Source organism: Mauremys mutica, chromosome 2 (genome assembly GCF_020497125.1).
Source record: "Mauremys mutica isolate MM-2020 ecotype Southern chromosome 2, ASM2049712v1, whole genome shotgun sequence".
NCBI lineage: Eukaryota > Metazoa > Chordata > Testudines > Geoemydidae > Mauremys > Mauremys mutica.
In genome coordinates this window covers 295,721,002-295,732,929 of record NC_059073.1, presented here as the reverse complement: position 1 = coordinate 295,732,929, position 11,928 = coordinate 295,721,002, and the positions used below count along the sequence as shown (strand labels likewise).

General features: G+C 66.1%; 1 protein-coding gene across 1 annotated transcript; it reads right to left on the bottom strand.

The window, feature by feature from the left end:
* Nucleotides 1–6,045: 6,045 nt before the first annotated feature.
* Nucleotides 6,046–11,828, bottom strand: LOC123363380 (tigger transposable element-derived protein 3-like). The gene is made up of 4 exons (XM_045004294.1): nt 11,562–11,828; nt 10,094–10,220; nt 9,181–9,294; nt 6,046–8,049 (listed from the first exon to the last, which is right to left on the bottom strand). The coding sequence occupies exons 1-4, from the start codon at nt 11,637–11,639 to the stop codon at nt 6,428–6,430; spliced, it is 1,941 nt and encodes a 646-aa protein (XP_044860229.1). The 5' UTR covers nt 11,640–11,828; the 3' UTR covers nt 6,046–6,427.
* Between the last annotated feature and the right edge of the window lie 100 nt (nt 11,829–11,928).

Here is an 11,928-nt window from a genome sequence, read left to right as displayed (position 1 = left end):
CCCGCTCCCGGGCCGGGGACGGACCCGCCTCCGCGCTCCCGCAGCCCCGCTCCCGAGCCGGGGACGGACCCGCCTCCGCGCTCCCGCAGCCCTGCTCCCGAGCCGGGGAGGGACCCACAGGGAGCAGCCGGGCAGCCTGAGCTAGAGCAAAGCCGCTTTACTGGAGAACTCCCCCCCCCCCTTGTGCTGCATGTCCCCGTCTCTGCTGGGATGGGGCCCCCCAGGGCTGGGCAGTGCCCCGGCATGAGACCAGCCCTGCCCTGCGAGCTCAGTGCAGCTGTAGCTTGAGCCCCAAAGCAGGGGGTGAGCAAAGGCAGCAGACAGGTGGGAGCGAGGGCTGGGCAGTGCCAGGGGCTGGGCAGGGCGACCGCTCGGCTGTGTTGGGCTGGGGGCTGGCAGGGAGCTGCCAACCGGACAGTCAGTGGCCATTCAGCAGTGCTGACCGGAGCCACCAGGATCCCTTTTCGACTGGGCGCTCCCTTTGGCAGAGCCGCCCCAGCCGCCCCCCGGGCCCTGCCCAGCGCCCCCAGCCAGGAGCCTGCTCCCTCGCTCCCCCTTCCCTGGCACGGCCCCCGGGTGCCCTCGCCGCCCCTGCCCAGACCTTCCCTTCCGCCTGCCAGGCCTGGGCTCTGGGCCTCGGATCCAGCAACATGGCCCCTTCCCTAGGCCAGGCCCCGGCTTCTCCTGCATTGCCCGAGCTGGAAGGGAACAGACCCTGCTGGGCACCAGCCCTCCCCTCCCGCGGCTCCCGTCTGCCCAGCTCTCCCAGGCCCTGCCCCGCCCCGGGGAGCCCGGGAGCGTGAGTGGGGAACACACAGGTCGGGGAGCACGACATGGAGCATCAGGAGCACAAGGCGGAGAAGCCTGGTCGGCGTGGGAAGCTGCCACGTTCCCCGCTGTCTTCTCACGCTGGGGGCTGAGAACAGAAGGAAAAACAGATTCCACATCCCTCCTCCAACCCCCGGAATAAGGTCCCCACCACCCCACACAACGCACCAAACCTAGAACCAGGCGGCCAAAGCCTTTCTCTGAAGGACCCTGCTGTGCCTTGCTCTGGGAATGCCCCCAGCCCACCCGCCCTCCGGCACGTCTACGCCAGCCCTGCCCCGGCGCCCAGGGACTCCGTGCAGGCGGGTACCCGGCCGTGCCCACACCGCTGCCTTGTGCGCTGGGCTCTAACTGGGCTCAGGCAGAGCCTAAGGATCCCAGCGGCCTGCAATCACCCCGCGGGTCTGGCTGAGGAGAGGAGGTGGTGACGCCGCGGGGCAGGGCCCTGTCTCACTCTGGGTGCACAGCAGGAGGGGAGGGGACAACTAACTCTGTGCCGGTAAACGTGGCGCTCGGGCCAAGCCGATACCAAAGCCCCAGGCCCCAGTGCCAGCCCCTCCCTGCTCCCAGGGTCACAGCTGGGGATGGCCAGGAGCTTATAGGGCCCAGGCAGCCCACAGGCCCCTCCTCCCCCTTTCTCGAGGCTTTCAGCAGTGATCACAAGCCCAGTGTGCAGAGCCGGGCAGGGCAGGGTGTCCCCACGTCTGGCGGGTGAAGGCCCCTGCTGCTACCCGCTGTTAGCGCTGGGTCCCTACAGCCCAGGAGAGCCCCCGGGACAGGGCGTTCCAGCAGCCCAGCCCGACGGGCAGCGAGGCCAGGAACCGCTGCAGCCGAGCCCACGGCTGGGGAGAAAGGACACAAGAGCCAATTGCCACGGAGTCCCCGGGCGCTGCTCTGGAACTGCTCCCCACCAAGCCAGGCAGGACTCTGGGAGCCTCCTCTCCCTCAGAGCAGCCTGTCTGCAGGGCAAGAAGCTCCCACGGCTTCACCTCCTGGGTCTCTCCTTGGAGCATTCAGCATCCTCTGCCCCTCTGTGCACTTCCCCCAGCGAGTCTGCCCAGGCGGGGTCCTGGGGGGGCCACAGGGTCCTGCCCCCCCACTGCGCAGTCAGACGTGACTCTCAGCCAGCCAGTAACACAGAGGTTTATTAGATGACAGGAACATGGTGTAGAATAGAACTTGTTAGCACAGAAATCAGTGACTTTCAGCCAAGTCCATATTGGAGAATCCCAGACACCCTGGCCTGCCCCCTCCAGTCCCCCACCGCAGACTGCCCTGGACCCAGCTCCCCGGCCTCCCCCATCCAGTCTTTTTGTCCTGCTTCCAGAGGAAAGTGTGACCCGGTCACGTCCCCCTCCTCAGTCTCAGGTTACGAAGGGCATTAGCCATCGCCTACACGCAGGCAACTGGAGCCACCTCACTTGTCCTGACGGCCTCAGCAAAAGTCTCACACCCAATTCCCACCACCTAGGCATTGGTGCAGCACACAGGGAAACTGAGGCACACAACATTGGTATAGGACAGTAAGACTCACATGCAACGTAAGGTGAAAAGCCTCACTTTGGCACAGCCCGGCTGTTCTCTGGCTGCCTCCCTCCCACCCCCTGGGCTGACCCCAGGGCAGGGACTGACTGTCCCCGCTCTGACCACCGCTGAGTTCACTAGGCCTGTGTTGGGGATAACAAACACCACGGATGTGTACGCGCCAATTTGGGTTTGGTTTTCAGCCCCGTGGGTAACTGCTCCCCTTGCCCCCAGGATCCATCTCCGCAGGTCTCTGCCAGCTCCCCGACCGTGCCCAGCGCGTGCACTCGTAACAGCCGCTAAGTCGCAGGTTCTCCTCTTTGGGGAACAGCCAGAGCCACAAGGAAAGGGGCCTCTCTTCTCCACCCCGCAGGGGAGTCTTGCTGGTCGCAGGCGGCCATAGTGCACAGCCAGCATGGTGAGGGGGCCAGCGAAGAACCCAGAGAACCGGGCCGCGAGGGGCACCCCCAGAAACCAGGCACCCAAAGTCACTCGGATATCTTGGCCTTTGAGTGTCAATGAACCCCAGAAAAGCCTCAACAAGCAGAACCCCCGCTCAGAGCGCATCACCCACCCCCTCGGGGCCTGACCCTGGGAGGCTGGGACAGGCCCCGTCTCAGCCTGGCTCTCGCCGGCAGAAGGTAGCTGAAGCCGACAGGGTCCCGGTGGGATGTCGGAGGGAAACAGAAGAGTTTCAACAGACATGAAACCCACTAAGCGCAGGAGAGCGATCAGGAAAAGAGGGTATTGAACCAAAGCATGAACGATGCCCACTGCAGCCATCCTCTGCAAAGCCAGCCGCCAACCTGCATGCAGCTCTCAGACTGCACGGGCAGAAGGGACAATCGTGATCAGCTCTCTGAGCTCCTGCATGTCACAGGCCACAGAACCTCCCCAGCCACTCCTGTAACAGCCCCCAACCTCTGGCTGAGTTACAGACGCCCTCAAATCATAGCTTAAAGACTTCAAGTTCACTTGCAGGTTTAAACTAACTTGAGTCCCATGCTACAGAGGAAGGTGGAACCCCCCAGGGTCTCTGTTAATCTGACCTGGGGGAAAATTCCTTCCTGACCCCAAATACTGTGATCAGTTAGACCTGGAGCATGTGGGTAAGACCCACCAGCCAGACACCTGGAAGAGAATTCTCTCTAGTGACTCAGAGCCCTCCCCAGCCAGTGTCCCCTCACCGGCCGGCAGGCTCTGGTGTCTGAGGCCTTGGCTACACTTGCAAATTTGCAGCGCTGCAGCAGGGTGTGAAAACACACCCTCTCCAGCGCTGCAAATTGCAGCGCTGCAAAGCGCCAGTGTGGTCAAAGCCCCAGCGCTGTCCGTTATTCCCCACAGGGAGGTGGAGTACGGACAGCGCTGGGAGAGCTCTCTCCCAGCGCCGGCGCTTTGACTACACTTAGCGCTTCAAAGCGCTGCCGCGGCAGCGCTTTGAAGTGCAAGTGTAGCCAAAGCCTGACTGTGCAGTGTTGCAGGGGGCCAGTCCCATTGCAGGATCAGCACCAGAACCAAGTGAAGACCCAGGCCTAGTACAAGCTGCCAGTGGGCTCCTGGCTAGGCAATGCTCGGCTCCCCCCGGCAGCAAGGGGCAGCACGTTACACTGAAAGCAATGCAACACCCCGCACTGGCCGTGTCCAACAGCTCCACTTTATTCCACTCTGGTACAGTCCCATGGTTCTGTTCTAGACACACACACAAGCCAGGCTAGGAGGCAAACACCCCTATTCCCAGGGACTCCTACTGCATAATCCACGGGGGATTCTGGCCAAGGCAACGGGGATTGGGACATTCTAGTCTACCAGAGGACTATGTTAACACTAGATGTTGTCGTAGGACAGCAGAAAGGGTCAATGGATAAATTAGATTAGCAGGATGAACGACCCCCCCACCCCCCTGCAGGATCAAAGCCCCAGGCCCCAGGGCAGGTGTCCCGTAGGGCTGGTAGGACATCCCTGACATCCCTCTTCCCTCCACGCTGGGAGAGCCGGCAGCCAAATCACTGGGCGACTATTTTACTTTACCTAGTCGACGCTCACAGCCTTACGCCTTGTGGCCAACCTGCCCCATGGACAGCCAGCCAAAGCAGGAGCCTCGCTGCAGGGGACCGGGAGGTTTCTAATCGGAGGAGCAGCAGTTAAAGGGTTAAACATGCGTCTGTAACCACCATGCACCTCAGTCTGCTCTGCGCTGGAGCGTTTGCTGCTCTAAGACCCGGTTTACTCTCGAAGACTCAGAACACATCACGGCCATGTGCTGCCGAGCCGCCCTGCTCTGGCCCCAGCTCGCTACAGGCAGGGCTAGGAACCAGGTCAGCCTGGCTTTTCAACCTTCTTTCATTTGCAGACCCTACAAAGTTTCGACTGGAGGGGCAGCCCCCCTTGGAAATCCTAGACAGTCTGAGCACCCCCCGGAGGCTGCGGCCCACAGCCTGAAAGCCCCTGGCCTAGGGCTGTGATGCCGCTGAGGACAAAGGCGACTGGAGTCAGCCCAACTTGCCTTTCCGCAGCCGTCTCACAGCGCGAGATCCCCCCGAGCCGCTGCGGCGGGGAGCCATGGCCCAGGCAAAGGCCAGCGCGACAGACAGTGCTCGAGCAGCTCTCCAATCCAGCAGCTTAGCACAGCCCAGCCACACGGGCCCCCAGCCAGGCTGCTGGTGCCTGGTCATACGGGGGGAAGGCCTGGCTCCCGGACTAGGCTGCGACGTTCCCTCACAGCCAGAGACCTGCCACCGCCCAGGGATTTCTGTCGGCCTGGCCGGGAACCGAGGCTGCTCTACGGATATAGTGTTTAGTGGCGCTAATGATGTGTACCGAGTCCACAGACACCACCTGGGCCCGGCCTCCGTCACCTGGACCATGCAAAGGGCGTGTCAGCAGCTACCGCCACCCTGCGCACAGGAACCGGCGTTCCCAGACACCTCGGGGGGCTGAGCTCTGCAGCTGCCCCCAACCTCCCGCCTGGGCTGGAGCCTGCTGTTGGCCCCAGTTCTACTGGCCAGGCGATGCCTGGGAGCCCCTGGCGCAGCGGGTGGGATTCCCCTGGGCCAGGGCTGCAGCGGGTGGTGGGACCCCCAGCAGAGCCCTGGCACCAGTGCAGCTGTCACCTGCGGGCGTGGGGCAGAGGAAGGAGAGATGCCAAGGGCAGAAAGCTTCCCACAGGGCAACCCCTGCCCCTTAGCGCCAGAGCCAGCAGTGGGGGGTCAGGGGACGCCAGCAGCTCCTTCGGCAGAGGGAGCACTCGGAGCAGAACCACCATCGTGTGACAGGATCTGTGTCCGGAGAAAGCCCGTGGCCAGCACCGGCAGAGGGGTTAAACCCACGGCAGGGGACCAGCGCCCCATGGAGCGGCGAGGAGTCATGGAGGGCGTGGGCAGAGCCAGCCAGTCACAGGCACCAAGAAATCTCCTCCAAGGACAGACCCGCCTGGGGAAAACCATCTTATTAGGAGAGACCCAGTGCCAGGCCACCCTACCGGGGGAGGGGAGCTGGTCCCCGGGGCGCCTGGCCACCCTCCCGGGGGAAGGGGAGGGGGCTGGAGCACATGACTTATGAGGAGAGGCTGAGGGAACTGGGATTGTTTAGTCTGCAGAGGAGAAGAATGAGGGGGGATTTGATAGCTGCTTTCAACTACCTGGAAGCGGGTTCCAAAGAGGATGGATCTAGACTGTTCTCAGTGGTAGCAGATGACAGAACAAGGAGCAATGGTCTCAAGTTGCAGTGAGGGAGGTTTAGGTTGGACATTAGGAAAAACTGTTTCACTAGGAGGGTGATGAAGCACTGGAATGGGTTACTGGGGGGGACAGAGACACCCGTTCCCGGGGAATGACCATTCCACTGGAAGCCTCATCTCTCCCCCAACCCATGCTGTCTGTCTGTCCGTCCTTCCCTCTCCTCTTGTCCACACCCCCAGCCCCGGTGCCCCCCCCCCCCGCCTGATCTACTCGCAGTTTAGACACCGAGCCCTGGGGAACCCCGGCCCTTCCCCTCCCCGCCCTGCGGGCAGCCTGCGGCACTGGGCTCGCCCTGCCATGCTGCCCGAGGCCCCCCGGGGGGAAGGGTGGGGCACGGGTCAGAGGGCAGCACTGCAGGAGGGGTCAGAGCAGGCTGAGCCCAGCCCGGGCGGAGCCGGCAGCCCCACGCCGGGCACGTGGTGGGAGCGAGCAGGGGCCCGGCTCTGGCTGGCCTCGGCCACAGCGGCCATTCGCACGGCACTCTCCGTCTCCAGCAGTCTCTCCCAGTGGTACACCAGGCCGTGCAGCTGGCACCACTTCATGGCGGCAGACAGACCGGCCAGCGCCTCGGCGGCGGTGACACGGCTCCCCGGGTCCGGGTCCCCATCCTCCTCTGAGCACTCGGTGGCCTCGGCCCACTGGCTCCTCCGGGCCAGCGCACACTCCTCGCTGGTCATCTCGCCCACGGCCGGCTCCTCGGCATCCATGCCGACGAACTCGCTGAAGTCCTGCTCGCTCATGAAGGGCGGCCGGGGCACGTCGGCCAGCGGCGGCAGGTCCAGCTCCTCCCGCTCAAAGGGCGCCAGGTGGAAGCCGGCCTTCCGGAAGCAGCTCTGCACCGTGGCCGGCCGGACCAGGCTCCACGCCTGGTGCAGCATGTAAATGGCATCCAGCAGCGTGACCCGCCCGGCGATCTCGGCCGCCCGCCCCGCCCGCCCCTGCTCCGGGCTCAGCAGGGCCTTGGCCGCCACCAGCGCCCGGTAGTGGCCCTTCAGATTGCGGACGACGCCCATGTCCATGGGCTGGGTGACGCTGCGGGTGTGCGGGGGGAAGAAGGCCAGCTTGATGTGGCGCAGCTCAGCCTGCAGCTCGCGGGGGTGGGCGCTGCTGTGGACCAGGAAGAGCAGGACCTTGCGCCGGTCGCGCCGCAGCTCCTGGTCCCACTGCAGCGCCCACTGCTGGAAGATGTGCGCGGTCACCCAGGCGTTGGCCGAGTTGGCGTAGGCGACGGGCAGGGCGCGCAGGTCCTTGGGCAGGCACCGCGGCCGCCGGCTCTTGCCCACCACCAGCAGGCGCCGCTTCTCCGTGCCGGCGTGGTTGGCGCAGCAGAGGACGGAGACGCGGTCCTTGGCCTTCTTGCTGCCCAGGAGCGGCGGGTCCCGGCCGGGGTAGCCGCGGTACAGCAGCCCAGTCTCGTCGGCATTGAAGATGTTCTCGGCGCTGTAGCCGGCCAGTAGGGAGGGCAGCACCTCGCTCACCCAGCTCTGGGCGCTGCCGACGTCCGCGTCCTGCTTGTCGCCGAGCTGCCGCTTGAAGACGATGTTGTGGCGGGTCTTCCACCGGCAGAGCCAGCCGTCCGTGGCCTCGAACTCCCGGCCCGAGTGCAGGGCCAGCTCCTGGGCCTTGGCCTTCAGGATCGGGCCCGAGAGCCTCTCCCCCCTGGCCAGGGCCTGCTGGAACCAGAGGAACAGCGCGTCCTCCACCTCCCCGCCCTTGCCCTCCCGCTTGCGCTTCCGCAGCGGGTTGGCGTTGGTGCGCCAGTCGGCCAGAATCTGCTCCCGGCTGCGGCCGATCCGGCCCGCCTGGCTCTTGGAGATCCCAAACAGCTTGGCCACGCTGGACAGGGAGGCAGAGGGCGACTCCAGGGCCTGCAGCAGCTTGACCCGGTCGGCCAGCGAGAGCTCCTTCCTCTTGGAAATGACTGTGGTCGTGCAGCACGAGAGCCGGCGCTTGGAAGGGTCTGCGGGGAAAGAGACCCCGTCAGCTCTCCGCAGCCTGCCCAGCGCCTCTCCCACGCCTCGTTCCCAGGGCAGCCCTGGGCCCCACACACCCCGCATCTTTCTGGAGCAGTCGTACTCCCTCCAGCCCCAGGCTCTGAGCCTCGCAGCCCTCCTGGGAGCAAAGATCATCCCTGGCTACCGATGGGGAAACTGAGGCACAGAGAGTGTCTCAAAGCACCTCACTGGCAGATCTTGGAACAGAACCCAGGAGTCCTGGCTCCCACCTCCCAGCAGATCCCATTCCCCTCCCAGAGCTGGGAATAAGAACCCAGGAGTCCCGGCTCCCAGTCCCACTGGAAACCCTCCACGTGCAGCCCTGAATGAGTCACCTGCGATGAGAGGCTGCGACCCAGGAGTGGGGAGCCCACCCTGTTCTCAACCCCTGCGCTAGCAGCTGGTCACCCTCCGCCCTGGGGGGCTCTGAGCAATAGGAAACCCCAAGACCATAACACGCCCAGACCACGGGGCTGCCGCAGCCCGGCCTACATTCCCTGTAAGGAGCAGCAGCCGGGAGTTCCCAGGAACGATCTGTCAGGCCCAGCAAGACTCACATGGGGCTTCTTCAGACAGAGTCTGAGCTTGGGCCCCTCCGCTGGGACGTGGGCACTAAACCCTGGTGGGGAATCGACTCCGGGAGCGAGCGGCTGCGAGCGCGGCCTGCAGAGAGCGGGGGACACGTTCCCCAGCAGCGGGGAGAGATCGCCGGGAGCGGAGACGGGTCAGACGCGCTAACAGGACCCAAGGCTCCGTGAGGTGCAGGGCGGAGAACCAGCCGTGAGCAGTAATGCAGAGACAGCGTTTGCACGGGTGAGAACTGGCCATGCTACACGGGGACCTGGCCATGCACACGCGCAGTCTCTACAGCTGCGTACGGGCAGGCTACAAACTATGGGCCTGGAAGCCTCCGGGCCCGAGTCTCCCGTCTCGGGCCGCGTGCCGCTGTTCGCGCCTGGGCCATCGCACGCCCATGCTGCCCAGCCGCCAGCCACAACCCGGGGCAAAGCAAGGGGGGCGAGGGGCAGGGCCTCGGGGGGGCATGCCGGGCCGGGCCGACTGGGAACTGGGTCTGCAGAGGTGTGTGCATCACTCACCTGGGCCGGGGCCTTTGGGGCTCTCCCTCGCTCGCAGGTCCTGGCTGTCCCCGGCACGCGGCTCTTCCCCTCGCTCCAGCTCAGAGACCAGCTCAGGTTTGGGGCTCGCAGAGCCTGGGCCGGGGGGAGAAGCACAGTCGGTTTCTGGCACTGCCCCAGGCTCAGGCTCCCCCGGGCTGCTGGGGAGGGTGCGGGGGGGGCGGGGCGGTGCTTGGGGTCAGGTGTGGAACAGGCGTCAGAGCTGGCGCTGAAGGGGCCGTCTCGTATGAGGCACAGTCAGAGTGGTTAATGCCCACAGGGGCCAGACAGAATCTCCCCCCACACCCTGCCCCCCAACCCTCCATCGTCCCCTGCCAGGGCTCCCCACCCCGCCAGCGCCTGGGGCGCTCGGACAGGCCTGCACAAGCAATGCGGTGACCAGGGCTACGAGGCCAGATCTGGGCAAAAGCGGCTCCTGGGGCTCAGCGCTGGGCACCAGGCACAACCGGGGTGAAACGGAGACAGGGACCGAGTGAGACCCACACGGAGTCAGCAGGGGGTATCGCAGGTCACAGCTGCAGTGCACGGACAGGGGCTTATGCAGCCCCATACTAGCCTGCCCATGGCTCTCCCGCCTTGATGCCAGCCCAGCCCACCCCACGCCCACTCCGGTGCCCACCCCACGCCTCGCCTGCCCTGCTGCCATCCCACCCCATGCCTCGCCCACCCCAGTGCTCACCCCATGCCTTGCGCACCCCACACCTCGCCTGCCCCAGCCTGCCATGATCCCAGCCCACCCCATGCCTTGCCATGCCCCATGGGGTTCCATGATTGTCACAATCAATCAGATTTCCCCACAGCAGGAACCGGTGGGGGACTCCAGTAACGTCCATGTTGGGGGCTGCTGCTAACAAGGGATGGCCGAGGAGCTCACCCAGTGAGGCCACCAGTTGGTAATTCTCCAGCATTACGTGGCGGTACAGCTCCCGCTGCCATCCGGCCAGTTTCTTCCACTCCTCCTTGGTGAAATACACAGCGACATCCTCAAAGGTCACGGGCCCCTGGGAAACAAACCACCCCCTGCTCAGCACCACCCGCTTCGGCGGCCCGTGGACGCTCGCAGCCCGGACTCGGGGCCCTTCGCTTCGACCACGTCGCCCCCTCTTTGCTGCCCTCCACTGGCTCCTTCGCTGCTAGTTTCACTGTCCGTCCTCACCCACCCGCTCTCTCCCCCTCTCAGCTGCCAGCCGGCCCAGGGCCTGCCTGGTACATTGTCAAACAAGCCCCTCGGCGCCCCCACAAAACAACCTGATTATCCACCTTCACGAGCCTCCTGTGCTGCGAGGCTGCGACACCCGCTGAGCCCGCTGCCCGCCACGCTCAGCCCCGCTGCATTGTGTCCCCACGCTCCCCCCCGATCTCTGCTGTCTCTGGGCTGGTACCTACTGACCAGCTCCTGGGCCCAGGGTTCCTGCTCGGAGCGTGTCCCACACGGGGGCCTGGCCCGGCCCACGCCTGGGGCGACAAGGCAGTCGCTAGCTAATAACCGAGCCGAGGCTTGAGCGGGGCTGCGGCTCTTCGCAGGGAGCGGGTGTGCAGTGTAACGCCCAGGAGGCAACACAGCGCCCCAGGGCCTCAGCCCCCTTCACGCCGGGCTCCAGGGCAGGATCCAGGCATCGCCCTTTGCTGTTGATGGGAAGCGAGCCAGGGACAGGCCTCGCCGGCTTGGCTGTTCCAAGTGGGGTGTGCTGGGGAGCCCCTGCCCCAGAATGGCAGGGACTGCGGCCGGGGGGGGGGGGGCTCTGCAGAGGTGGGGAGCAGCAGGGTTTGAGTGGCAGCAATGCTGCCAGGTGCGCTGGACTGAGATGCCCTGACAGGGGGGAGGGGGGAGGAGGAAATTACCCTGTATCAGTCTGCACTGCCTGGCACGGTGGGTGGTTATTCACCTAGCCCCATTTTACAGAGGGGGATACTGAGGCACAGAGCCGGGAAAGGACTCAAGAGGTCCCACAGCAAGTCAGGAACAAAACCCAGGAGCCCTAACTCCCAGCCCCCTCCCCTCAGCCACTAGGCCCCATTCTTCTCCCAGGGCTGGGGATGGAACCCAGGAGTCCTGGCTCCCAAACCCCCTCCTCCCGGGCCCAACTGCAGCACCTAGGAAGCAGCAAGAGCGCTGCTGGCTGGAGGCGCCGCCAACCCTCGGGCCAGCCCTGCCCGGCGCCCCCCGGCCCCGCCGCGCGCCCCCAGGGCCCGGCCCCACGGAGCCTCCCGGCCCGGCCCTGCCCCGCGCCCCCCGGCCCCGCCGCGCGCCCCCAGAGCCCGGCCCGGCCCGGCCCCACGGAGCCTCCCGGCCCGGCCCCGCCCCGCGCCCCCCAGAGCCCCCCGGCCCGGCCCGGCCCTACCTGCGCCGAAGCCCCCGCAGCCATTTCCCCGCTCGCCCCTCTGCGAGCGATGGCGCCGCGGCTGCCCAGCGGGCACATGCCCGAGCCCGGCCCCCGGTGCAGCGCGCCCCGGCCCGGCAGGCGGAGAGACGCGCCCCGGCGCTGCCCGGCACAGACCCCAAACCGGCCCCGGGCGCAGCCGGCTCCTGGCGACGCTGGGACCCGTAGTCCCGGCCCGGCCCCGGCTTTGTGCCTTGGCAACACGGGCCAGCGGCAGCCCCGCCCCGCCCCGCGTCCCAGGGGTCCGCGCAGCGCCCCGGCCGCGCAGCCTGCACCGGGCTGCGGGAGGCGATTGCGGCCGGACCCGCGGCGCTGTGTGCGGTGCTCA